At 37.8% G+C, this 26832-nt stretch overlaps 1 protein-coding gene across 4 annotated transcripts in view; it reads right to left on the bottom strand.

The window, feature by feature from the left end:
* Nucleotides 1-26832, bottom strand: part of HECW1 (HECT, C2 and WW domain containing E3 ubiquitin protein ligase 1) — a 455900-nt gene that overhangs the window by 130882 nt on the left and 298186 nt on the right. For 3 of the 4 annotated variants that reach the window (XM_036231048.1, XM_016118947.2, XM_016118946.2), the window contains 6 exons: nt 24157-25557; nt 19469-19570; nt 14475-14625; nt 8774-8916; nt 6829-6950; nt 4440-4625 (listed from right to left, as the gene is read on the bottom strand). In XM_036231048.1, coding sequence (XP_036086941.1) covers nt 4440-4625; nt 6829-6950; nt 8774-8916; nt 14475-14625; nt 19469-19570; nt 24157-25557 — 2105 coding nt within the window. The remainder of the gene's footprint in view (nt 1-4439; nt 4626-6828; nt 6951-8773; nt 8917-14474; nt 14626-19468; nt 19571-24156; nt 25558-26832) is intronic. The other variant, XM_016118948.2, reaches the window with a different exon arrangement.

Raw genomic sequence — 26832 nt, 5'->3', positions numbered from 1 at the left:
CTTGCTTTCCATTCTAGTTTGGGGATAGTGATCCAACACGTTCTTATGAAACTATTCTTTTTTTGTTATATATTTTTATAATATTTTATTATATTTTCTGATATATTTTGAAGCATTTAACAGCAATCATTTTCATTTATACTTACGTATTTGATTTATTTAAATATTCACCACCTGTCCTTTTATATTATTTTTCCATTATTGATTTCCTCTTCTGCTATATTGTGAGCCATCTGGAGAATAGCTTTAGTGTTTTCTTAGGATAGGTAAGAGTAGGATAATTCTGCAAGAAATCTTGCACATGACATTGTTTTTCTAGTGTATTTTCACTTCCATAATACCAATTTGTCTGGAGGCAATAACCTGTAGTTTTTGTTCTGTGCATTTCTATAGTTTAGTTTTATGAATGGGAAGTTTAAAGCTTGTCTGATTTTTATTCTTTTGTAGGTAACTGTCATATTACCATGGCTATATATTGATTAGATCAAAAAGAAGACATTCCAGAGTATGTGTAGATATAGAATTTGTTTTAATTAATTTTATTATAATTCGATGAGCTCAATTAACTTGCCCACCTGAACAATGTTTTACATTACAAAATTTTATTTTCAATACTTACTAATTTAATTAAATTAATATTTAATATTTAATTACTATGGCTGTACATATTAATCTAGTTTCTGCCTTGGGAATTAGCTATAAGTCATTCATACAACAGAGATTTATTGATTGCCAAGTATGTGACAAGATCTATTCTATGCTCTCGGGATTTCATCTATGAGCAAAACAAAGATTCCTGCTCTCAAGGAGCTTAAAACTCTGCTAGGAGAAACAGACAAAACAGGAAACCTAACAAATAGGTAAATTATACAGTGAGCACATGGGTTAGGGATCTTGCAGGAGCTTGTGGTATTAAATTAAATAGTTAGGGGAGGCCTCACTGAGAAGGTGAGATATGTTTTTTTTTTTTTTTCTTTTTCAGTTTTTGATTATTTAAAACTTTTCCTTCACTGATTGCAATCTTTTTTTTTTATCCCACCACTTGGGGGTTGCTTCTGTGTTCGTATTTTCTATCAGTGATTTGATTTTACATGGCATTTCTGCTGTGTTTATCCCTATGCTATTACACTTTTCTTGCAATCTTAAAATGTTTATTTTCCTCCCATTTTCTTTTCTTCTTTTTGTAATTGTAATAACAACACTTAACATGAGATCCACTCTCTTAATTCATTTTTAAGTGCTCAGTATGGTGTTGTTAATTATAGGCATGATGTTGTACAGCTTATTCATCATTTATAACTGAAACTCTGTACTCATTAAACAGAAACTCCCTATTTTCTCCTTCCCCTAGTCCCTAACAACCACCATTCTAATCTATTTCCATGAGGTTGACTAGTTTATAAATTCATATTAGTGGAATCATACAATATTTTTTTTTCTGTTACTCGCTGATTTACCCTAACATGTCTTCCAGGTCTATTCATGTTGTAGCATGTGTCAGAATTTCCTCTTTTTAAAGGCTGAATAATATTCCATTGCATGTATATGCCACATCTTCTTTGTATATTCATCCATCAATGAACATTTAGGTTATTTCCATATTTTGTGTACTATGAATAATTCTGCAAGAAACATGGGAGCCCAGCTATTGCATCAAAATCAAGATTTTGATTTAATTTATATATGTATGTGTACACACACACACACCTAGAAATGGGATTGCTAGATCATATACTAGTTTTATTTTTTTATGTCTCCTTCCTCTCAGCTTGTTTTTTGTTCATGGCTTCTTCTTGCTCAATAGAAGTGATGTGCTTCTGTATCATTTTGTGGATGATAAGCAGATATCTTTTAAAAATTCATTTCTATTTTCTGGAGAAAATTATACTATGAGATATAATTTTCTTAGATCATGATTCTGTTTACTTTGCGTAATAGTATGTCTTCATAGGCCCCTTCTCATTTTGTTGTTTTCATTCCTGCCACCATTTCATGTCTGCCTCAATAAGGATCTTCCCCTTTGCCCCCAGTCCCATGTCCTCAGCTCCAGCACCTCTCTGGATGGTAACCACCTTCTTCAGCTCAGCTCTAGAACTTACTTGAGGCCCACAGGCAATCTCTACCAAAGTCAATGAGAGGTTGTGTCCTGTAACCTCTTCTGTCAGACTTTCAAAATGACAAATGAGTCAGATGCCATTTTGTTCTTTGCTTTAGTCTTTGTCTCTGTGACCCTTTGTGGGGATGACTATGCCTGCAAAGACATCAAACAACATGGCCTCACTCTTTGTATTCTTACCACAGTGCATACTAAGAGTGAAGCTTGTCATCTCTGAATGTGCCGATAAAGCAAGAAGCAGATTCTCACATTAACTTACTTTTTATGTCAGTTATGAAATCATGAAGGAAAGGCAGGCATTATTATTGTTACTTTAGGATAAGCAAAATGAGACTCAGAGAGGCAAAGCAACTTTTACAGGGTCATAAGTCTGGAATGGGATGGACCAGTCCCAGTACACAAGTCTTCCTACCTCTATTTTTTTCCATTATCCTCTATCATTCCTCTCTACCATATGGATTGCGGTTACACATTTCAAAGTTAAGGTTACTATACCCCAGCAATTCAGAACATGATTTGCCTCTTAGAAATTTTGTCTGACAACTGTGAGTCTGTGTGTGTATTCAATTTATAGGGAGTCAGAGAGACCCTTTATGTGTGTGTCTGTCATCACTCAGCTAGCTTGTATCATAACTGAAAGCAGAACTCAAGTCTTTCCATTTCAAATTTAGACTTTTTTCTTTCTTATGTATGATACTATCACACTAAACAAAATTAAAGGGAAAATGTCTCACCAGAAATTCCCTAATATGCATTTTAAAATGATTAAATATTCAGTGCATGTCTCAGCTACTGCGCTTTCTATTTGTGTGAGGACCAGAAGGTGATGTGTGCCATGGAGGACCAGGGCTTATTGCATTTGGGGCCTTCCTGCATTCCATGGGCTTTCTGCTATTTGTATCTTGGTATGAGATCTTCAGTCATGGAAATCCAAGGCTAAACAATCAGTTTGTATTTGTGTGTGCTCTTTGCATAAAAAACACTGCCTTTCTGTTCATTGATTCATAGTAGTGTCCTCTTGACATATTGGTTAAGCAATAAATACAAACATGGCCACCACTACGGACCACAGAGACAAGGCACGTACACCCTAGCACTGATTCTTCACTTTTTGTTCTGGCCCAGACTTTATTTCCTATACTAACATACTTCAGCAAGTCCTCACAGTATAAATCACTGTCATTCTCCCAGTGGAGGATGCATCTTGTAAATGAGAAGGTCCTGGGGAGCAGATTCTGGCTATAGTGGCTTTTCAGTTAACAAGGCACCTCCTTTCCTTAATTAACCCCCAACTACAGAGGAGCAGGTCATAAAGCTTCCTTATACTAACAGACTTGCATTAAGTAGACACAATCTCTCCACATACTCTAGAGTCCAGGTGCTGAGGCACAATAAGGAGTTTGTGGGAGAGGAATTGTGGCTCCCAGGGATCAATAACACCCCATCGACTCACTATGAGGAACTGTGGCTTTGCAGGTTAACAATCATAGAGGAAAGGAACTGCATAATGCAGTTTTCCACTGAAAGACATGTCTGCTGGTGAGGCTTCTGATTTCTTTGATCCTAAAAGAAGGAGGGGTTCTTTCTATCAAAGTTTGCAAAAGATTGCACAGGGACAATTCTTTAGTAAATTTTTGGCTTGTTCTATAAATACATTGAGATGGCTGATGATGATTGAGATAAAAACATTGTCATTTTAGCGAACTCAGCTAGGCTTCTAAAGCATTACTGGGAAGGACCAGTTTTGGTTAAGGTCACGCAAAGGCAAAATGCAAGCCAGTTAACATGACACAGGCTCAATATATTCCATCACTGTTTTCCAGGCTGTTTTAATGAGTATTGAAGGCTTATTAGAGAAATTACAATGAATTATCTAATAATATCACTCCTATTTAACTAATAATTTAATTTCCTGAGAGTTAGTTGTCTAAGGAGGCAAAACAGTAGAAAGAGATTTGAACAGAATCTGGTTTCAAGTTCCAAAGCTAAATTTAAAAAGACGTGGACAGTAGACAGTAGTTTTCAGCTGGACGTGATTTTGTTCCCCAGGGGTCATATAGCAAAGTCACAGCTTGTGGGGAATGGGATGCTATTGGCTTAGTGGGCAGAAGCCAGGGATGCTGCTAACCATCCAACAATGCACAGGACAAAAAACCCTGCTCTGTGTGGATAGTTACTCTCCCCTTCCTACTGGTGGCGAATGGCATGTATCAGACACATAGGCTTTCCTCTCCTCACCAAACTCTCTCCCCACTTTCTCACTATCTTCTCCTTCCAGGAAAAAGCTTCTTTGATGAAAAGCCTACACAACAGTCATACTCACCTTTCCCTGCTGGTCTGTTTTGATCTCCCAGCCCCGGGGCAATTCCAGCTGTGCGTCTGCAAACAGGTTGATGAAATTCACCAAATCCCGATTGTGCTGGTAGCGTTCAAAATTGCGTGCGTCCCGCCGGACTTTCAGAATCATGTGCTTTAAGCAGGTGCTACTGGTGAAGACTCGGTAGGCATTCTGAGATGGGGTCAGAATCAATTGGAGTAGAGAGTGAAAGATAAATAAAAACACAGACCAAGTACACTCTGAGCACCTAAATGTGATATAATGTGATTGCTGCACAGCCATTTATTGTAAGCCTCAAGGGCACCACCTCAGAAGCAGAGATTTTGCTCAAAAATTAAATGAGTACCCTTAAACCTCTTTGAGATCCTAACTCTACCTGCTGCTTCATAGCCTTGGACACAGTTGACCTCCTCATGTATCTCAAAATCTCTCTTCCTTTGTTCTTCCTTTATCTTCCCTCCTCCCTCTCTCTTAGCAGCTTGCCTCTCTTGAGTCTCTCTCTACTTCTCTGAACATCACTCCTGTCTCTCTTTCATGGATCCTTCTTTGACTACACAGGTCTGCCTTTTTCTTCTTATCTGTCTAATAATCACAGGGATTATTAATTTAGGCTTTCTGGGATTTAAGGCAGGACTTCAGAGGTCTGTCACTCCTTCTAATCCTCTGTATAAATGTTTGTGTGTGGAGGTGTTGGTGGATGAGAAAGAAATTTTTAAAGTTCCAGTAGTTTTTAATTGTGCAAATGACAATTCATGGTACATGGGGATGGTGTGTGTGTGTGTGTGTGTGTGTGTGTGTGTGTGTGTGTGTGTGTTATGAAAGACTTCTTGTAGCCAGAGCAGGCTGGTACAGTGGCTCCTCTTAACTCAGGGTCCCTTGGTGTCCAGTGCTAAGGGCATCAATTTCTGGCATCCATGTCCCTCTTTGGTACTCACCCCTGCACCACTGGGCAGCTGCTCTGGGTCTAACCACTCTGTATCCCAGAGGCTTCTCAGCTGTAACCTACTAAAATCTGATCTCTTCCTACCCCTGCAACAACCTTTGTCACCTCATGAAACTACTACATCTGCTTAATGGAGTCACCACCTAACAGGTGACCAAAGCAAAAAGAATTCAGACTTTCTTGAATCCTCATGTCCCATCCCTCTAAATCACAGTGGTCCCAAGCACTGTTATTGATTCTATGCAGAAATAGCTCCTGAACTGAATCATTCCTTTCTATACAACCAGCTCCTACTTAGGGCAGGCCTCAATCATCTCTCACTTGAGCAGCTGAATCAGCCTCTAGTCTTAGCTCCTCAGTTTCTCCCACACTTCCACCAGAGAAAATACTTCATCAAACACCTTGATCATTTAATGCCAATGTTTAAGACTGTTGTTGGTTCCTGTTGCCTATTGAAGTAGATCTAGTTTCTTGTTTATGTCTTATCAGGCATTCTCTTACTTATTCTCTAGCCCTTCTTACCACCTGTGCTTGTGACCACATTCTAGCCACACTGGACCCACCCTTGGCCCCTTCAGTTGTATCCTTTCTCCTTCTGCCTGTAACTTCTTCCCTGGACACTTTCAACCTTCAAGACTCAATTCAGAAGTTGCCTCCTCAAGAATGTTTCCCACTGTTCCATCTTCTGTGTTTGTAGAGCCTTTCATTCTTCACTGAGGTCAGGTCCTGTCTGGACACGTTAGACAGGTCTTTTTACATGTCTGTTGCTTTGCAAAACAGAGCTCCTGCTATTTAGGTATCAGCCTAATCTGTCTTTGTGACTCCAGCACCTAGATCTGTGCCCGAACTACAGAAAATGTCCATTGAATAAAAGAACTAATGAATATAGTGGTATCATGTCATTCCTTTCTTGAAAATACGCACAAGTTGAAAAAAAGCTACATATGTAAACAATCACATCGAATTTAACTTAAGTGTGATATTTAAAATGACTAATTGTATTAAAAATAAACTTAGTTATTCATCTAGGATAAATCTATTTTAAAATTTCATTAATAAAAGTGATTTTATAAAATAATTCAGGCTAAAGGGAATCTATCTACTTCATAATCTTGTTCCTTTAAAAATTTTACAATAATAAAACTAATGTTTCTTTGCAAAGAACTTTCATTGCCATTAACGAACTTGAGTCTAACAAAAAACCTGAAGAAGCAACAGCATTTCCAAACCCAGCTCTTCTCCTTTTTGGAAGAGTTAAAGAGGGTAAAAAGAGTGGACTGAGTGTTTTTTTTGTTTTGTTTTTGTTTTTGTTTTTTTCTTGCCTGGGTTAAAATGCTACACACTTTAATGTATCAAATGACTTTGCAAAGTTGTATTTTGGGTCTTCACCAAAGCCAAGCCATGTTCACTCTGCCATTTTGGATCACTCACATAATTGGCATGCAGTACAGTGAAGAATTCCGGATTGGTGATGAACTTGACTGCTGGAGACTGCAGCAACAAGGTGATTTTTTGTGAATTTACTGGAGAAAGTGACCCTTCTCTCCTCAGATCTGGAAAAAGTGAAGCAAAGCAACAGAGTGTGTTGGAGAAAAGTCATTTCAAACACAGTACTTCTCTGTACATGAGCAGCACACAAGCCTTCACTTATACAGTTAGAGTCAGCTATTGTTTTTAATATTAATTTGACCAAGAATTGGTGATATGACCAGATATTACAGAGAACTGACTAGGAATCATATCACTTTGTGTATGTCAGTTAAGAACCATTATGTCCTAGGAGTTTCCTGCATAACTTCAGTTAGCCTCAAGTCCTTGAATACCTTTTCTCTTTCATGTCAATGACTTTTTTTTCTTTATAAATTTCTAATCAAAGCTGTGATAGGTTGCAGGAAAGGCCACAATTCTTCCACTCCCTGCATCCACACCCATCTACATGAGTCTGCAGCATCCTCCCTTGTTGAATTGAGCTGGTGATGTATCTGGTTTTAACTACAGAATTTTGCAAAGGTTTGAAGTCAGGATTTCAAGATGCCTGTGTTTCCCCATTTTCACTCAGAACTCTACCACCACCATGAGAACAAACTTGGTCTAGCCTGGTACAAGATGAGTAGCCATGGGAACAAGCTACCCTCTCAGGGAAGACAGACCATGGCTGATCTGACAGCTGACCAAGGATGCATGGATAAGCCCCGAGGTGTCCTGAGGAACTACCCAGCTTAGCTCTGCTCAAATTTCCTACCTGCAGGACTGTGGGATAAATGAATGGATGTGGGTTTAAGCTACTAAGCTTTGGGAGTTTGTTACACAGCAAATGCCAGTGGATCTAATACTAAATTCAGAAATATATTTTCTGCTCCTTCGCTCCTCATGTTTTTAATTGCTCAACCACTTTACCACATTGCTCTCAGAAGGTCAAAGAAATTAACGATAGAAAAGCCTAAATTAGTCAATTTCATTAGTATATCTGATAAAATAAAATGGAGGCAATTAAAATTGTTGATGGAACTGTGAACATACATTTAAAAGAATGCATGAAAATGTCCACTATTCTGCATTATCGTAGAGAGCTGAGACATGGCAAGACTGGAAACACAAACTTGCTTACTCAGACTATTTTCTGAGCTTTCTTTTTGTAAATAAATTTGCCATCACTTAACTCCATTTAAAAAAGTAGATTATTAGGATGTCACTGTGGTAATTTTATGTCATTACAGATATAAGTGAAAGCCAGTCTCCTATGCCTTTTGAATATTCTCATCTGAGTTCACTCAGGCAGTTTGGAAGAAATTACAACCAAATGCCTATAGTATTTGGTAGAAAGGCTCTCATATCGTATGCATAACCATAAGTCCAATGGGAAAATCTCCTTACTCTCAGGTACTCCCTCAGGGGGAATTGTATTTTATCCCAAAAGCAAACAAATAATTATTTTTATTTGTAGAGTTGTTATGTGATTCTTTTGAAGTAAACTGAATTTTTTATTGCATGTTTTATTTATAAGTAGAAAATCCTTAGGATAATAACAAATAAATTTACTTAACTAGAAATAATTGAGCTACTGAAAAAATTGCCTTAATGCACAAGTACCATAAAAAACTCAGTCCTGAGTCCCTGGAAATCAGACTCCCAAGCCATGGTGCTGGTGTTCTCTTTATGTGAATCCACTTCTTTAGTTTCAAGTGGGAAACTTCTGTCTGTTTTACCTTATTGGTACCTTGCCTCTTTATCCTCTGCGCTGACCTCCACCCATCCCATTGCTTTCTTTCCCCTAGGGCATAGCACAATGGCACAGGGTAAGGAGAGGGACTCAGTACACTCTGTCGCACAGCAACAAGATGCCTTCCCAGAAGTCTGGGGACCTCTCCTTACATACCTAAGCTTGACTGAGAAGATTCGGCTTCTGAGTCACTCCCGCCACCTCCTCCGCTGCCTCCTGCTGGGGCTTGCTCACAACTTTGGCTACCGGAATCTTCTTCAGGCCTCTCTGCTGCAATGGTTCGCTGAATATTTTGATACCTTTGCATTAGGAAATGGAAAGACAGGAGTTAACTTTTGTTTGTTGATTTGTTGGAGGCTGGTGCTTTGAATCAGATAACTGGGAAAATCTTTAAAGAACTGTCTTGAATGTCAGGAAAAAGATACTTAAAATTCCCACAAGAGAGCCAAAACAGTTACCAAGGTAAGTATGGCTGGATGATTTGACTTCTCTTTGTTTTGTGAGCTATGATGAGTTTTAAATATGGTGACTTTTAAAAAAACCAACACAAATAATAACTAATCATTAAAAAACTGCATATACCTTGAACTAAACAAAATCTGGCAAAATCTAAAATAAAGCTGTGGGAAGTAACTTAAAATGTTATAATAAAGATATCAAATTACCTATAGATTATTATAATAAGTCTACTAAGTAGAATAGTATTTCTACTTCCCACCTTTTTTTACTTGACAGGTAACAACTAGCAGGGGTTGTGGAAATACTATACTACACAAGTAGGCTGATGGAAAAAAAAAATGTCATGGCAGCCAAATGTTTTCTGCTTATTTAAAGGCTCATTTTATTTTTCTTCCCAAGTTGGAGATTTAGTCAATTGGTTGGCCAGTCAGTCATCTTGCCAGGTATCTAGTAAATATTTACTAACTCTTCCAATATTTCCAGGCTCTGTGCTGGACTTTCAGATCAAAGAGAAGACTAGAATATGACATCGCACTCTGCATACACACACGGTCAAAAAGGAACTCTAAGTAAACCATAACCAATGTGAAAAAGCTCTCTTAGATGTGTGAGAGTTGTGTGAATACAGATGAGGAAACACCTAAGGTATATTCATTTCGAAATCAGTATAAATTAACTGGGGAGCTTGCAGGGAAACACACACACACACACACACACACACACACACACAGATGATAACATGCCCCAAAGAGTTCAGCTTTGGAGAACTTTGAGAAGCCTGATGGTGACATCAGGATATGTGGGCCTTGGGCAGTGCTTGGAGACCAGCAGAGGGGAGGCAGAGAACACCTAGCAGGTTGCGCCGGCAGCAGTTTGAATGTTATTCTCTAGGCACAAGTTCTCCAACTTGAGCTGCATTAGAATCACCTGCAGGATGTTTAAAACACAGACTGGAGGGCTATACTCCCAGAGCCTCACTGTTTCAGTCTGTCTAGGTGAAGAAGGCAATAATTTGCATTTCTAGCTACTTCCCAAGTGATACTGATGCTACTGGAATCAAATTTGAGAACAGCTGGTGTAGGGGCTCGGTAACTGCTGAAAAACAGAGACAGACTCAGCTGTACACTGAAAATGACGTCCCCTATAGAGTTGGGGAGAGCAGTTGAGGACTACTGCACCAGTCCAGGCTGAAGATGCTGAAGGCCTGGGCCAGGAAGGGGTGGTAAACTGTATTGGATCTTTAAGTCTAATACTGAGGAAGGGAAAACATATTTATTGTAGGGACACTCAATCACCTCTATCTGACCGAAAAGTACATTTCCTAAATCTCCCTAATTTACATTGTAATTTTAGGCAGATGTCTAGCTGTCTCTTTTCTGCTTACAATGCTCTACTTCCTTCACTTCAAGCAGCCTCCCTTCTCCTTCCCCATATGACCTCTCTATTACCTAATATCTCTCAGCCTACCAAAGTACATGACTAAGATTCAGCATCCCCTTTCTTCAAGGCACAGCAGGAATGAAAGAAGTGACCCAATTCAAAAGATGTTTAGCAGTAGAATTTGTAATAATTTTATATGTACACTCAATAGGATTTGAGATCTGATTAAATATGTAGTTTGAATGAGGGGGGTGGCAATTGTGATCTTCAAGGCTTTTACTTTGACCAGGGAGGAGGAAGTGCCAACACTGTAAAAGAACAAGAGAATGGGCATGTGGGGAGGAAAGATTTTCATGTGGATTTGGATGTGTTGACTTGGAGGTCTTTAAGGTCATACAAGTGACAATAGCCAGGAGAATGTTGCTATGTGGGTCTTATGCTCAGGAAAGAGTTGTTGGAGTGGAGGAAGAGGCATGAAGTGGAGGAGGAGAGTGAGTCCATGTAGCTCTTTGAATAACCAGGTCTTCAAGTGTAATCCAAGGTCGGGGCAAGGGAGACACACTGTTACACAGACAAAATCTGCTATGGCAGGGCTTCTGAAGACCAATGACATCTTTCTTTAACCTTAAAGAGGAATTTTTTTTCAAGTGTGGTCTCCAGACCACTTGCAAGAAAATCATCTGGGTGATCATTATAATTACAGAAACTGAAGCAAAATCAAACTCTGCATTTCTAACAAGTTCTTCAGGTATTACTATCTACATTTTGGTGTGAGAGTCACTGGTCTGGGGCTTTCTTTAAGTTTTATTTTACTTAGGGAGACTCAGTCATTCACTCTTGAGCAGTTACTGTGAGGCATTCCTGAGAAGGTCTTTTATAAAACAATGTGGAAGGGGTCAGGGATGAGCAAAGAATTATATCGAGGATGAAAGAAATACTAGTGCTTATTTACCACTTCAGCGTTTCTGTGGTAGGGAGATGGTGGGGAAGGTAAGGATGTCTGTCTGTAATGTTCTGCAGGAACTCGGGGAGTGAAGCCATGCCATAGTGGGAGGGACAGAATGTGCCAATGAAAAGCTGCCTAAGTGGGTAACCTTGCCCAGGGGGAAGAATAGGGCCTGCCAAAGACCAAGGAATCTGCTGTCAGGAAGATATCTTAAATGGTTCATGACAGGTTGCATTTCCAAAAATGGCTCAACAGTATTTTTGGTTCTGCATGCTCTTCTAGGACCTTACCACTCTCTTATTAAGAGACAGAATCAATGTTCCTCCCCCTTAAAACTGGGAAGGTCTTGTGGCTATCTTGACTAATAGAAGATACAGTTAAGTGACAGTTTGTGATGAAACACAGTGGCTGTACAATGAGGAAGCTCAGAACACGTAGAAAGTCTATGTGCAGGGGTTCTGACTGACCAAGCCAATGGCCAGCATCAACCTCCAGAAATTCAGCTGGAATACCTAATTTGTTAAGGAACACACACCCAAGGGAATACACAAAACAAAACAAGAAAAAAAAAAAAACCTTCCAAAACTAAGCCAAAGCAAACAAAAACAAAGCCCAAGAACAAATAATTCCCGGGAGGAACTTCCATTGGTAAAAGAAAAGCTCATGGAGACAAAAGTTGAGTCTTCCTCCAAGAACTAAAATATAACAACCACTGAAATACCAGGAACATCTCAGCAAAAACACGCTGAAAGATGGGATGGAAGCGAAGCTGTTGTTGCTAGCAGTGAAGCATAGAATCACCTAAGAAAACATTTAGGCATTGATATCAAATACCAAAGCCATGTGAATCTCCTCTGGCCTGCTCTTTTGGGCATTGAACCCTAAGGAAACATTCTACCACAAGACAATACTAATATTTAACAGTCTGTTGGGCTTTATCTAACATAGTTATAAAAAGTAGTAAACAAAACGTACCACAATAAGGCAAATTAAGTTAACTAAATTACATTTATGCATTTGAATACTATACAACTACTTAAATGATAATCTTAAGACTATGTAGCAAATATGAGAATGCGTATAATGTAAGTTAAAAGTGAGTATAAAACTAACTAGACATTATAACTATGCAAGGACTGTGCAGGCATATGGAATTTTTTTTTTAAAAAACTAAACTTTGTAGTAGTAGGATTATAGATCATTGTTTTTCCATTTAAAAATTCCATTCCTTGATAGAACAATAATTTTATTCAAATAACTAAAAATCCAACTTTAATTGATTATTTAAAATGATAATACACATTTATATTTTCTGCTTGCTTAATAAGTATGTGTGAAGATAGAGTTAGTTAACTCAGAATACTCTTAAAGTTTAGAAATTAACTGGGGAACAGTTTTGTGCAGAATCCTGTTTAACTGTGGTACCATACTAGTCACTGGAAGAGGGTATACAGAAGAATAAGATGGGAATGTATGAACTCTAACAGAGGTAGGCATGATTGATCATGGGGCTATAGAAGAGATGACTACAGGCTTTAAGTGGAGGGTTCTGGGAAGGTTTCAGGGACCACGTGACATTTGTGTTGGGTCTTTGTAAGACAGAGATGTGTACCAGGTAAGGAAGGCAATGAGGGATTTCTCCGCAGTGGGAGCATGTGGCAAAGGCTTTATAGGCTGTGAAGGGTGTGTCAAGTTTGGGGAGTAGTCGAGTTTGAACATAGTCACTGCACACTGCTTTTGTGTACTCTATATTTCTCAGTGTGCATTTCCTTGAAGAAACACATTTGATTTTTACGATCACCCTACCAAGAGTCAAGGGAAACTCCTTGCAACACTGAGAAATATTTCTGTTTTTCTGTGAGACAGTGATTGTTGTAAATTTTTCCTGATAAGTGAATGTCATCAAAAATGACCCCTTTGTGTTATTGCATCTGCAGTGAATTAAAGACTGACAGTGTACTTTATGTGGCTGCCTTTATTGTGGCAAATCACTGACAAAATTTAAATGCTTGAAAGCAATAGGTTAAGGTAAATATTGAAGAGCCTGGATACATAATTATCTCAAGGTTATCTGTCCTTCCCTAAGTAGTTTTTTTTTTTCTCAAGTCTCTAAATTCTTTTTCTTTTTATCTGTCCAGATGGAGGTAGCAAATACAACTTCCTATTCAGCAAAGTCCGGCTATTGATAGCAAATGTCCTTTGAAAGTTAACTGTATCAGCCAAAAAAAAAAAAAAAAGACAATTTAGTTCTATTAAAAATTCACAGAGATGAAAAAAATTGAACTCTGGTTATTGTTGTACGCATAGAAGCATGCATTAGGTGAAAATCACCAGGACTTTGTTTATTGCATGAGCATTTGAAGACAAAGCATGGGAGAAATGCTATTTAGGATTTTGTTTACAGGTTAAAAATGAAAATGACATCTTACAATTTCACTAGTAAGGGTTTAGTTTTTAGAAAAAAACAATTCTCAAAAGTGTTTTCAAACATTTCTTTTTCTAAGATGAAATCTTTTTAAGAATTACTGTTTTTGAGTATATAGCAATTATGGAACTAGAGTAGATATAAATGCAGTGATATACGAGACAGTTTTTCTCTAGGGAGCTTTTCGTAGTCTATGGAACCTATCCTTGAAATGTTTTCAGCTTTTGAGATTCCAGGCCCTTTTGGGAATCTGTGACAGACATGGATCAGTCTAGCAAAAAAATGCACATCCGTGTATAATTTTGTATACAATTTCTAGAGGGTTCATGGAACATTGACACCCTCAGTGAATACCTAGGATGGAGGTGTGAGCTTCCATGAATCCCTTGGTTAAGAATATCTATTATCAAGCCTGAGACATCAAGAAGTTCAGAGGATTCCCCATCTTTAAATGACACTCAAGCTTAGCTTCTCTCCTGCCACCAATTCTAAATCTAGCTAAGTACCTACTATAAAAGGGTTTCTTAAGATACAAAATTACTTTCCGGCCTCCTCATATATCTGAGCAGAAAAGTGTAATGGGTTTCTTTAGCTGTCATTCTCCTTTCACTGTAGTTTATAGGGGACTCTGCATGCTGTTCACCAACCGCCTGTTGAGTTGTTCCATCTGCTGGATGGACCCTGATCTCTGCATCCCGTCAGGAGAGGCTGCTGCTGTCGGACGCTGCCAGGTGGTTGTACGGTTCACGTGGTCCACATAAAAGACCCGCCCATGGCTGTCAATACGAGCTTCCCAGTCTAGTGTATAATAAAAAGGCAAAAAGAAAAATGAAGAACAAACTACTGATCTCTGTGAAACAGATACCACCTCTAGGTCTTCTACAGGTAGAACTCACCTTTGGTTATTTGCTGAAGGTCGAACCCTGCTCACAAAATCTGCTATGACTTCTGAGGCATTGGCATGGAATTGGCATTCCAGAAAAAAGCCTACTAAACTCAGATTCTCTGCTGGGCTATTCTAAACAGTAACTGCAGTTATTTAAATATGACTTATGTTAAATTGTAATAATTTCTAAATGGAATGTCTAATGTTTATTTTATTTCTTTCGTTAAAAATTTCCATCCTGTCAGTCTTGTTGGCTACTTAAATGACAGCTGGACGATTAGAAATGTCTTTCAGTGAGAGCTGACACTGAGATGCTGGAGAATTTTTTCTTTGCTAAATCTAATAGAAGGTAACTAGTCGGGGGAGGAAATAATGGCCCTCATATTAAAGCCAGTTTTAACTACAGTTCTAAATTACCACACATGTAACTTTAGATGATCTCTAATACTTAGTAACTTTAATTGGTTGCCATTTGTCTTGAGAGAAAGAATACTTAAGGTTTCAAGCCACCCTTCTGATAAGTTGTAAATTCACAGTGTATAGTTAATCTGTTTGTGGCTTTCAAATGGCTCTTGACAAAAAAAAAAAAAAAAAAAAAAAACCCAAAACAATAACAACTATTAACAAACATCAAACTTAAATATCTCTGTTGATAAACAACATCTCAACAGTACAAGGACCCGAAGACAAAAGTAAGTTCCTTCACTTTTCAAATTTAAATAACAATCTAAAAGGTAGAATCACAGATATACACAAATAGTACATGTATGAAGCTGGGATGGAGGGGGATGGATGAAAAAATTCTCAAAACTGAGGGAGCTGGCTGTTAATATGTACATATCTGGCTTAACATGGAAAAGCAATGTCTATTGTATAGAAATGAACAAAGCTCTTAGAGTTTACATATAAAAATGTGATAGAAATAACGACTTCATGATAAAGTTATGCTGAGAAATGAATTAGGCTAAAGAAGAGAAAGCTAAAATGACTGTAAATGAAGGAAAACTATTCAGCCTTTTAAGTGATAAAAACATAGCTTTTGGGAATAGATCGGATAGTAACAATTCTATTGAAAAAATTACAATTCGGGTAACACAACAGCAACTCTCAAATTTTTAAATGAAAAACAATATATTTAGTATTTTTTGAGAATTTAGCTGTACAATTTATCTGTCTGTGAACATTATGACTTATATCTGACATTTATCTGAGGAATTGCCAAATAATGCCCAAAGAAAACCAAAATACAAGAAAACACCAAATTTAACTTATAAGAAATTGAAAGGAAAGTCTAGTCAGATTGTATAAATATATTCTAGGATCTTTTGATTAAAATTAAAATTCTAGATAATCCAGGCATCAGCTGTTAGTGTAAATGTTAATGAGCTCATTGATGAAATTGTAAATATGTGTAACTACTTGGTAATTCATCTTGATCTACCAAATTTGAAATTTCAGTGATTTCAAAAATCAGATATTTTTTCCCCTTGAAACCTATGTGACTGTTATCCAATGAGCTTTACTTTTTGAATGAGCTTTAATTTTTGAAGAGCATGGTATTAGTCGTTTAAATTGAACAAAATCCTCTTAGCACTCACTATGAACTAGAAACTATGGCAGGTCTTGAGGACACATTGCAGAGTAACACATGTGCCTGCCCTCCAGACATTCACAGTAAAGGAAGGATTCCTTCAAAGACAAGACACCAGTCTCCTAAATTATTTAAGAAAAAAAACTAGAGAATTGTGTGGCAATAATAATAATTTCTCTCTGTAAGTTTCAACACTTCTAAATCATTAATGGAATAGAATGAAAGTCAGACAGGTCCTTTTGTCAACATATTAAATATCTGGAATACGTAGTGCTAATTATATACTTATATTCTGAAAATAATAGCTAAGTAGAATTTAAGTTCTACTTAAAGATAAACATGTTTTCTGACTTGCTTTGTTAAAAATTAACTTTCACATAATTTATAAACCATATTGTAAACATAAAAAAAAATTTGAATAGAACTTCAGCCTCAGTATATCCTGACGGATGACACTGTAATGTCTACAAAGACTCCTGAAAATGACACCTTTATGATGTTGAGGCAAATTAGAGTAATTCATCTGGATCAATTCATTTGTGATTGAAGGACCTATCACATACTAAATTATGTATTTTTCCATGAAGTCTAAGGACGAAGAGCCTAATAATGTGTCTTTAGTTATTTTACTAACAAAAGTAAAAAATGTACTTTTTTTACTTTAATAACTTCAATATCTTGTTTGTAGTCTCTACCTCTCTGTTGAACTTCAGTCACACCTCCAATTGCTTTCTTGATATCAGTATCTGGATGATGTCTCAAATATAACATAATCAAAAGAAAGCTTCAGAGCTTTCTCACCAAAACATTCTCTATCTGCAGCTTTCCCTTCTCAACTCAGTTAAAGGCAACTCCATCATTCTAGGTAAAAAATTCTTAAAGTCTTCTTGACTTCTATCTTTCTCTCACACGTTACATCCAAGCTGTCAACAAATCTACCTACAAAATAAATGTCCGTAATGTGACCACTCCTCACCACCTACATGGCTCCTCTACTGGCCCAAGCCACCATTGTTTATCACCTGAGTCACTGTAATAACCTTATGTTGGATTTCATGCTTCTATCCTTCCTCTTCTTAATTTAATGCCAACACAACAACCATGGAAAACATTTTAAAATATAAGTCAGACAACACCACTTCTCTATTCAAAACCCTACACTGTCCCCCTTTTATCTAGAGTAAAAGCCAAAGCTTTTAAGTGGTCTACAAGGCCTAATGTGATCTGGGTCCCTACTTCATCACCTGCTCCAGACGCACTGTCTCCCTGCTCTTCTTCAAACCCACTAGACAGGCTGTTCTTTTTGCTCAGAAAGCTCTTCCCCAATAATTGAGTGATAATTCTCTTACTTTCACCAAGCGTAGCATCAAATGTTGCCTTTTCAGTAAAGTTTACCTGACCACCTATTTTAAATGGCAAACCAGCTACCACCACAAACTCTAGATGCTTTTCCCCTGCTCTGTATTTGTTTTTTGATAGCACTTATCACCATCTAACATGCTATATGCTTTCCTATTGTTTTTCTTTTTTTATTATCTATCTCTGCCAGACTAGACCATAAACTCTACAAGGGCAGGGTTCTTTGTTTTACTTACTTAAAATAGTACCTTGCACAGAGTAAGTATTCAATCAATATTTGTTGAATGGATGATTATCAGCAATGAAATCATCCATTTACTATTTGATTAAAAACATTTAGTTGTTATGCTTCACTATCAACTTTTATAATACTTTCCAGTGTCATGTGGACAGAAAATAGAAACCTATCTGGGGAAATTTGTTTTCATTATTTAAAGCAGTTTATATAAAGTAATTATTTAAATTAGAGTTATATTAAATTATTTATAATATCTATATGTATAACTAGTTATTATCTAGCATAGATTAGAAGTCAACTTGGTGATAGGTTATTTGTTATGGGGAAAGTGTTCCTTTCCTGGAGAAAACATGTTATAGATATTTTTCAGATAAGTGTTAATTAGGAAGTATCTGTAGTGGCACTTAAATTTTACGATTCACTTATGGGTAGTAAATTAATATTCATATATCAATCAATCATCCAATAAATAAAACAAGTGTCAAAAGTTAAAGGACATAATGTTTGGCTTGGCTCACCTCCCAAAATATAGGGTTCTTTTAAATATCTACAAATTAAAAGTATTCATATTTTCTCACTGATAAATTACAATTGAGTAGGAGAAAAACTATGTGAATGCAAAGTATATTACATTACCAAGAATAGATGAATTAAAGAATAATTATTTCTCCTTTTGAAAACTGTTACCACTTAATGTAATGTAAAGAAACATTGATTCCTAGCATCCTAGAAAGAATTCACAGTTGTAGAATGTTTCAAACCTTAAAGATTATCTTTGCTTGAAAAACAAGCCTAAACCAAAACAGAGATGTTGAAGAATTCATGAACATATGTGATGCTAAGTGGTGTGTCAGTTCCTTCTTACAAATTTATTATAATGGAATAGTACAAGGTTAAAGCTAGAAGCATTTACAAAATGAGGAAATTAAAGTTTACTTTACAAATTAGATAACTGAGTCACTGAGAGAGTAAATGATTTTCCCAAGTTCGAATGATTGTTGGATAAATATTAATTACATTCTATAGTTATCAAGAGAAAATGATATTGAATTCTATCCCTAAAGATGATATTTTGTCTGGAAACCACTAAGAACTACAGAGGAAGTTTGAGGCTGTCACTACTGATGCAAGTTATAGTAAAAAAAAAAAAAAGCAAGTTCATGGGTCCTGATGGATTGAAATGTTTTATTACATGGAGGCGTTTATCACATAACAATCCAATGGAAAAGAATAAGATTATTTCATCTTGAAACACATTAAATAAAAGTTGGTAAAATTTGGGAATTAAGGGTTATGTACAGATTGCAAGGACTAGTCAAGTCTTATTAAAAATGCTCTTAATTTCAGAAATTGAGGGGTGCTGAAAATACTGGACTGTCTCTTCAAGATCACATGTTGAAACTATTAAAAGACAAACAATTTTTATAGTAGGCACCATATTGGTTTTTGATAACACTATAAGGTATGAAATTGAGGAAGAGTTTGGATGTTTACATACAAGTTCATATTGTTCTATTTAGACTTAATAGGAAGAAGTAAGACACAGAGTTTAAAAACTAAAGCTTACTTGGTGGAAGAGGCTCATCGATTGTTGGGTAGTGATGATGTTCAGGCCTCAAGGAAGGAAGCTGGCTTACTGGCTGGGAATTATGGAGTATAGGACATTCACCTATGAACAAGATAGTCGAGACATTCAGGTTTACTCATTGTTGTGGCAACATCATCAAAAAAGCATGACTGTAAAACGGACTATTACAGAAACAAAACCCAAGGAGTGGGTACCCTATTTTTGTGTCTATTTACTACATTCACAGTCATTCATGAGAGAGGGTTATAGAGGGAATCGCTTTTTTAAAACCCAAAAGAAAATAGCTGAATATTTCATGATTATAATCTATGTCACATAGACCAACATGTAGGATCAGGGTCTGACGTGAATTTTCTTGGTGAAGAGGTAGCCGCAGTAAAGGACACAAAAGAAAATTAGCAGAGCTTGACTTTAGCTCAGCAAAAGAAATAGGCCATGTTTGAGGGAAGTGCAGCATTTCTACAGTTTCATAAAAGCTCAGTGGGCCCATGCAAAATCATTGTTCTTTGCTCGAATAGGTTTCACCAGAGGGCTACCAAGAAATGTTTTTCGGATTTTGATTTTGGAATGAAACTCTTACATGGTGCTTTTCTAGGGCAGGGTTAAGAAACCGGTGGCCCAAGAAGGTAAATTCCCATAGAATGGAAGCTAGGGGTTGGAGTGAGGGGCCAAAGAGATATGGAATTTTGTGATTGTTCCAAGTTATTTTGAGGAAGAATCAGGCAAGTCAAGGTACACTGGAAAGAGAAATGGCCAAAAGACAAAGGAAGTATAATAAAAGGCAGGAAGACTGAGAAAGAAAAACTTGAAATTCAGAAGTGGCATAGAAGAAAGATGAACATGGAGAAATTTTGGAAATAAACATATTCACAGAATGCCTTTCCCTGTTGTTATATATAGCTAATATTATTGTCAATCAGACTTATAATAAACTGAACAGTGTTCTAAAAAGGTGTTCCTATTTCATGATGTCCTTAGGTCATGGTAACAATAGGTGAAGAGTGGCCATGTGGTTGGAAGACTTACAGCATCAGCAATTGCACAGGCAATTGCTCTTGGTCTTTGGATAGGTAGAGAGACACAGGTCACGAGATAGACCCCATTCAGACTGGTGTCCCTACTTCCCACTGCCTCACGTATCCTGATCCTGGCTTTCTTGCAATAGCCCTTATTGGCCAGAGGACAAAGATCAGGACTTCTCCCTCTTCTTCCCTTCATGGATGATGCAAATATCAAGTGTTCCGTTATCCCATGGATTAAAAAGGAGAGAAATTGTGAAAAACAGTCGTTAAGATCTTTGTGAGATCTCAAATCTTTTCCAGAGTGTCCATACATGAAAAAGATGATTATTTCTTCTCATTCTAGATCCATAAAACTGATTTAAAAATTAAAATAAATTAACTAGGGAAGAAGTTAGATGGATTTAATCTAGTAGGTCAATTCCCAGAGCTAACTAGAAAACAGAACCAGACAGGCATTAAGGAACAAGGCTTCCTTTTAAACATTAAATATATTACATGATTTCTTGTGCAAAATCTGGTATGTTACTCAAATCCTTAGGATCCTCTGAGACTGTAAGGAAAGTCAAAGAAGGTGACCCTCATGTCAGTGCACGGCTCCTTGTAAACTAACTCTTGTTTCAAAGATGAGCTCTGTTTTTAGTCTGTCTTTATACGTGGTTAGTGTCAGAAACTAAAAAACGATGGTACAGCTGTTATGTCACCAGCTGCTATGTTTTCAGTTTAGTTTAGTTGATAAAACAACAAACTTACCTCTCATAATTAGTTCAAGCAATCAGGTCAATTACACCTACAAGCTAGTGGAAATATTGTCTCTTGCTGTGGTTAATGGACCAGAGTTCATCTGCTTATGAACCTCAAGCAAATGCAATAACGTGACTGATGCAGGTCAGCCAAGTGAAAGGTTAGAACACATAGAAGAAGCAAGCGATTTTGTTCTGTAGAAGGATATAGGCCTACACAATGACCCTTGCCTCAATCACAAAGCAAGTTTTCAGACCTCAGAACTTCTGAGAAGGAGACATATTCCACTTGAAAAGTTAGTCTCGCTGCTTATCTGCCTGGAAGAACCCTTACTCAAGGAGTGGCCAAGGGCTTTACAAGTACCACCCCATTCAGTCCTTCCAATAACTTTTTGAGGTAGATTCTATATTTACACCCATTTTACACATAAGCGTGAGGCATTTATATAACTGGTTAAGGTATCATGACTAGGAAGTGGTAGGACTGAATATAATAAACCCAGGAGCTTGAATCTCTGACCTGAGTTCATGATCACAACATTATATTGCTCTTTTTATTTTATCTGCAGAAAGTTTTTAAAAACTATTTTATTCTGAGGTTAAAAACAGTTTTAAAACTTTTATAGAAGGAGCAAAAATTAAATAAAGAATACCTCTTCCATAAACTACTATGGACTCATCTATCTGGGCATGTACAGTCAGTCTACCTTGGCTATGGCAGTGAGAGAATTTGAAATCTTAGAAGTCACGGCAAGGGGCAATGGTGATTCTAATGGGAGAAGAGGGCCCGCATATATATATCAGGTAGGTTGTGTTGAAGTCCTGTTTTCTTTGAGCATGCGCCAGTGAGGGACAGAACACAATTCTGACACTGTTGGCTCATGACTTACTACTAAGGGAGGGAAGATTGGCTGAGAAGTCAAGTGGCAACGTGTGTGCAGCCTTCATGAGATCAACAGTCCCTCTCAGGAATCTTCCTATTGCCCCTGGTGACTACTGTAAAGAAGTGTGCAAGTGTTTCTTAACTTTTCCTGAGTTTACAGTCTGCAGAATTCAGAAATTTAGAAATTTCTTTAGAAGTTGCCCTGCAAACACTTCCACTCTGGTTCTGAAATACCTTCCTATCTTTTTGTTAGGGTGGCTTCCCCTGCTGGACAAGGGCATGCCATTGGCATTTTTTTTTTTTTTTTTTTGCTTTCATAAACATATTTTTAAATAAATGTACACTGAATTATTTTTTTAATTAATAATACATGAATTGTCTTCAAGCATGGTGGTCAAAATATACCCCACAGGTTAAAATGGTTGACAAATATGAACCCAGATTTATTTTTGTATGGCTCTGAGTTAAGAATTGTTATTACAATTTTAAATGTAAAATTGTTAGAAAAGTAAGCTTTTGGTGAAACAGTTGCTTACCTTTGCCCCTTGATTCACAAAACCTAAAATATTTACTATCTGGCCTTTTACAGAAAAAATTTGCTGACCTCTGGTCTAAAACATCCCTAATAGCTCCTAATTATACCCTTTTATGTGTGTAACCCCAAATCTCCTCATACTGTAATTATTTTTGTGTTATAATTAATAAATACCTTCCATATGTTATCTGATGTCTATCTATCTTCCAGCATATAGCATTGGTCCGAGAACAAAGAAGACATTCAAAATATCCTTGTTAATTAAAGAAATTGTCCATCCTGTTTTCATTTTCATGGGTGCCTTTTCATATTGTATGCTACTATAATGTATTATATGTCACTTCAGTTAATTACATGTCACTATGGTTTTCCTCCCTGTGTTTTTCTTTCTTTACCAATTTTCTTGCATTTATCCTTATCACATTTGCCACACATCCTTTCTCTGAAATGTAGAATAGAACATTGTTCAATGCTTAAAATTATTTTTTTGTGTGCTCACTTTATTTCTTGTAAAAATGTGTAGGTGCCAGGCATTTGTTGGAGGGCTGAGAATTCACACACGAAAAAGATACAGTTCTTGCCCTTCATGAGTTTACAATATAGAGACAATGCCACCACATTTTGTTTGAAGGCTAATTTAAACAGCAGAATAGAAAAAATAGCAGAATCTACATTTTTATCTCTTAAAATGACTGAATTCTTTCATAGTTATGTGACTTGAACTATTTCCTCCTATGTCACCGTCATTTGATTGGAAAACGGTTCCCAATTCTGAATAAGAAAATTAATTTTATATATGATTCCAAAGGCATAACTAAGAAGGACTATCTTTTGTTAGAATACATTTTAAAACTAAAGGTGGTAGCTTTTGAATTAGAATATCACTTGAAACACAGCTATTTATATATTCAGGTTATTCTTCCCTTCCATTAGACAAAAAAAATCAAAATCAAAATCAAAATACCACCACAAATATGTGTACGCTGTATTTATCCATATGTAGACAGGCTAATTAAATTCTAAAACAGAAGTAAAATCAATGTTCTTTAACTTACATTAAAATTTATTGCTAACATTTAGTAAGTTTTGGGAAGTCGGCAGATATTTAAACATTATCCACCTAATAATGATGTTTATTTCTGCATATATCGTATGATACTAACTTTGATGCTCTGATCGGAGCCAAGAGAGGAAGGATAACATGTACACTAACCAGTTCTGATGCTTTGTTAAACAGAAGCACACATTCAAGTGCATGCTCACATGTGTGCATTAGCTGTAATTCTTGGTGTATATCCAAGAGGTAGTGGGGTTTCAGCTATTCATAATCAAGAAAATGTACACACACATATATAGGACAGGCAATACACATTGCAGCAGTATACCATTTGGGACTGACCCTCTAACCCTTGTTTTTAAATCATTTTGGTAAGACCTGTGTCTCCCTGGTGGTCCCATTTTCATTCTGATCAGCTTTGAGATCTAACCTTCTCTCCGATTGCTTGGCCCTGCCACGGGGAACTCCAGACGGTCAATGGCTCTTGCCATGCTCCCAGCGGGGGTGGCCGGCTGGTCTTGCCATGAGCCAGGTCCATTTAGAGACTCTGGGTCCAGCTCCGGGCTCTGAACAGAGTCGGGCACCGACTCGAACGCGCTGTTCTCCTCCTCCTCATCATCTTGCGAGGAGAAGACTGTGCTCTCAGAGATCTTGGCACTGTCCACAGAGGAGAAACGAGTATGACTGGCGAATCTGCTACTATTGTAGCAGGAGGGGCTGTAGCAAGAGGCGCTATAGCAAGAGCTGCTATAGCAAGATGTGCTGTAGCACGAGGAGCTGTAGCAGGAGGGGCTACAACAGGACATGTCACAGCCTTCACAGTTGTGGTCTCCCCCTTGCCTGGGGCTGGAGTCACTCTCACTCCCGGTGCTGGGGAGCAGATCACTATCCCGGACTGGGCTGTTGGCTAAACCAGAGTGGACAGGGGGCACCATACTAGGAGTAGCCCCCTCCGGGTCCTCTCCACTTTTTTCCAGGGCAGGTGGCTCAGCAGCTACCGTGTCCACTTCGCTAAGTCCATCCTTCTCCGAGGTGTTCTTGAGGGTGGACTCTTCCTCAGCACTGTTATTGTCTGTGGCGCTGCTCCCCTGGGCTGAGGGCATACTGTGCAGGAGGGTGTGGATGCGAATGTAGTGTGTCCGTGGAGTCTCTGGGTCGCCGCAGGAGGATGCAATCACGGTCTCCAGCTCAGACACAGGCAAAGAGCACGGCCTGCTCTTTCTCTTCACTGAGGTGTGCAGCTGCAGCCTTTGCTCTGGCTGCCCAAGGGTAGACACATCCTCCTCCTCCTTCTCCTCCTCTTCCTCCTCTTCCTCCTCTTCCTCCACTTCCTTCTTCTCCTCTTCCTCCTCCAATACTTGTCTCTTTTCCTCCTCCTGCCTCCCACCAAAGTTCTCTGTTAACACTTCCTCTGCCACAGGATCCCCATTGCTGCCTGAGGCTTCATTGTCCTCTAGCAGCCCCGGTGGAGGTAACTCTCTTCCCAGGTCCAGCCCCGTGGCTAACTCTTCCACACTCAGAGTGGGCTCGATGTCCTCTTGCCCCAGGCCCAAGGTCTCCCCAACCTTGTCAGGTCCCACAGAGACTGTGTGGTCGTCTCCTGCCTCAATGGTACCTGCCGCTTCCTCTACCAGTTTGGCAAGCTCCAGGCTCTCCTTCAGGACAGTGTCCACAGCACTGTCCTCCCTTGGCTGCTCTGGCTTCAAGCTCCTGAGGGCCTCTGGTACATAGTGAAGAGGAAACTCATGGCTGCTTGCCACCAGGTTGTTCATGGGGCTGTCCTGAATTTCTGCTGACTCGGCTTCCATACTCAAGGAGATCTCTTCATCATCTGCAGATATAGAGGAAAACTCCATGTCATTTCTTCAATAAGACCGCATTTAGTGTTAGTGTACTCTGTGGGACATGAGCATGTAAGCCACCCTAAGGAATTTTTGTTAGGATATTGGGTGTAAGGGTTGATGAGGGCTTCTCATTGGCCAGTACTCAACTGAAAAATTCTATAAGAATGTGTTCTTCTAGAACAACTAATCCTAAAATTTATATGGAACCACAAAAGACTTCAATAGCCAAAGCAATCTTGAGAAAACTAAGTAGAGATATCATACTCCCTGATTTCAAATTATACTACAAAGGTACAAAAATCAAAACAGTCTGGTAATGGCACAAAAATAGACGTATAGATCAATGGAATAGACTAGAATGCCCAGAAACAAATTTTCACTTATATGGTTAATTAATCTATGATGACAGAGGCAAGAATATACAATGGGGTAAAGACAGTCTCTTCAATAAGTGGTGCTGGGAAAACTAGACAAATACATCTACAAAAATGAAACTGGACCATCTTTTTATATACAAAAATAAACTCAACATTTTTTAGAGTTTAAATTTTTTAGATTAAAGACTTAAATGTAAGACCCGAAACCATATAACTCCTAAAAGAAAACCTAGCCAGTAAACTCTTTGACATTTGTCTTTCCAATACTTTTTGGGGTATGTTTTCTTGGGCAAGTTCAACAAAAGCAAAAATAGACAAAAGGGGCTACATCAAACTAAAAAGTTTTTTCACAATAAAGGAAACCATCATCAAAATGAAAAGGACAACCTACAGAACAGGAGAAAATTTTTGTAAACGATATATGTGATAAGGGGTTAATATCTAAACTATATAAACTACTTATACAACTTAATGTAAAAAATCAAGCAATCTAATTAAAAAATGGGCAGAGGACCTGAATAGACATTTCTCCACAGAGCGAAGGTGGCCAGAAACATATAAAAAGATGCTTAATATTGCTAATCATCAGAGAAATGCAAACCAAAACCATAAGATAGCATCTTACACCTGTCATAATGGTTATCTTAAGAAAAACCAAGAAATGACAGTGCTGGCAAGGATGTGAAGAAAAAGGAACCCTCAGTGCTGTTGGTGGGATTGCAAATTGGTGTAACCACTATGAAAAAAAGTATGGAGATTTCTCAAAAAATTAAAAATGGAACTGCCATATGACCCAGCAATACTACTTCTGGGTATTTATCTGAAGAAAACAAAAATGCCATGTCCAGCAAGCGGCAAATCTTGCCACATCCAGTGCGGCCCTGG

Source organism: Rousettus aegyptiacus, unplaced genomic scaffold (genome assembly GCF_014176215.1).
Source record: "Rousettus aegyptiacus isolate mRouAeg1 unplaced genomic scaffold, mRouAeg1.p scaffold_m13_p_13, whole genome shotgun sequence".
NCBI lineage: Eukaryota > Metazoa > Chordata > Mammalia > Chiroptera > Pteropodidae > Rousettus > Rousettus aegyptiacus.
The sequence above is the reverse complement of the archived record's forward strand: the minus strand, read 5'-3'. Positions and strand labels throughout refer to the sequence as shown.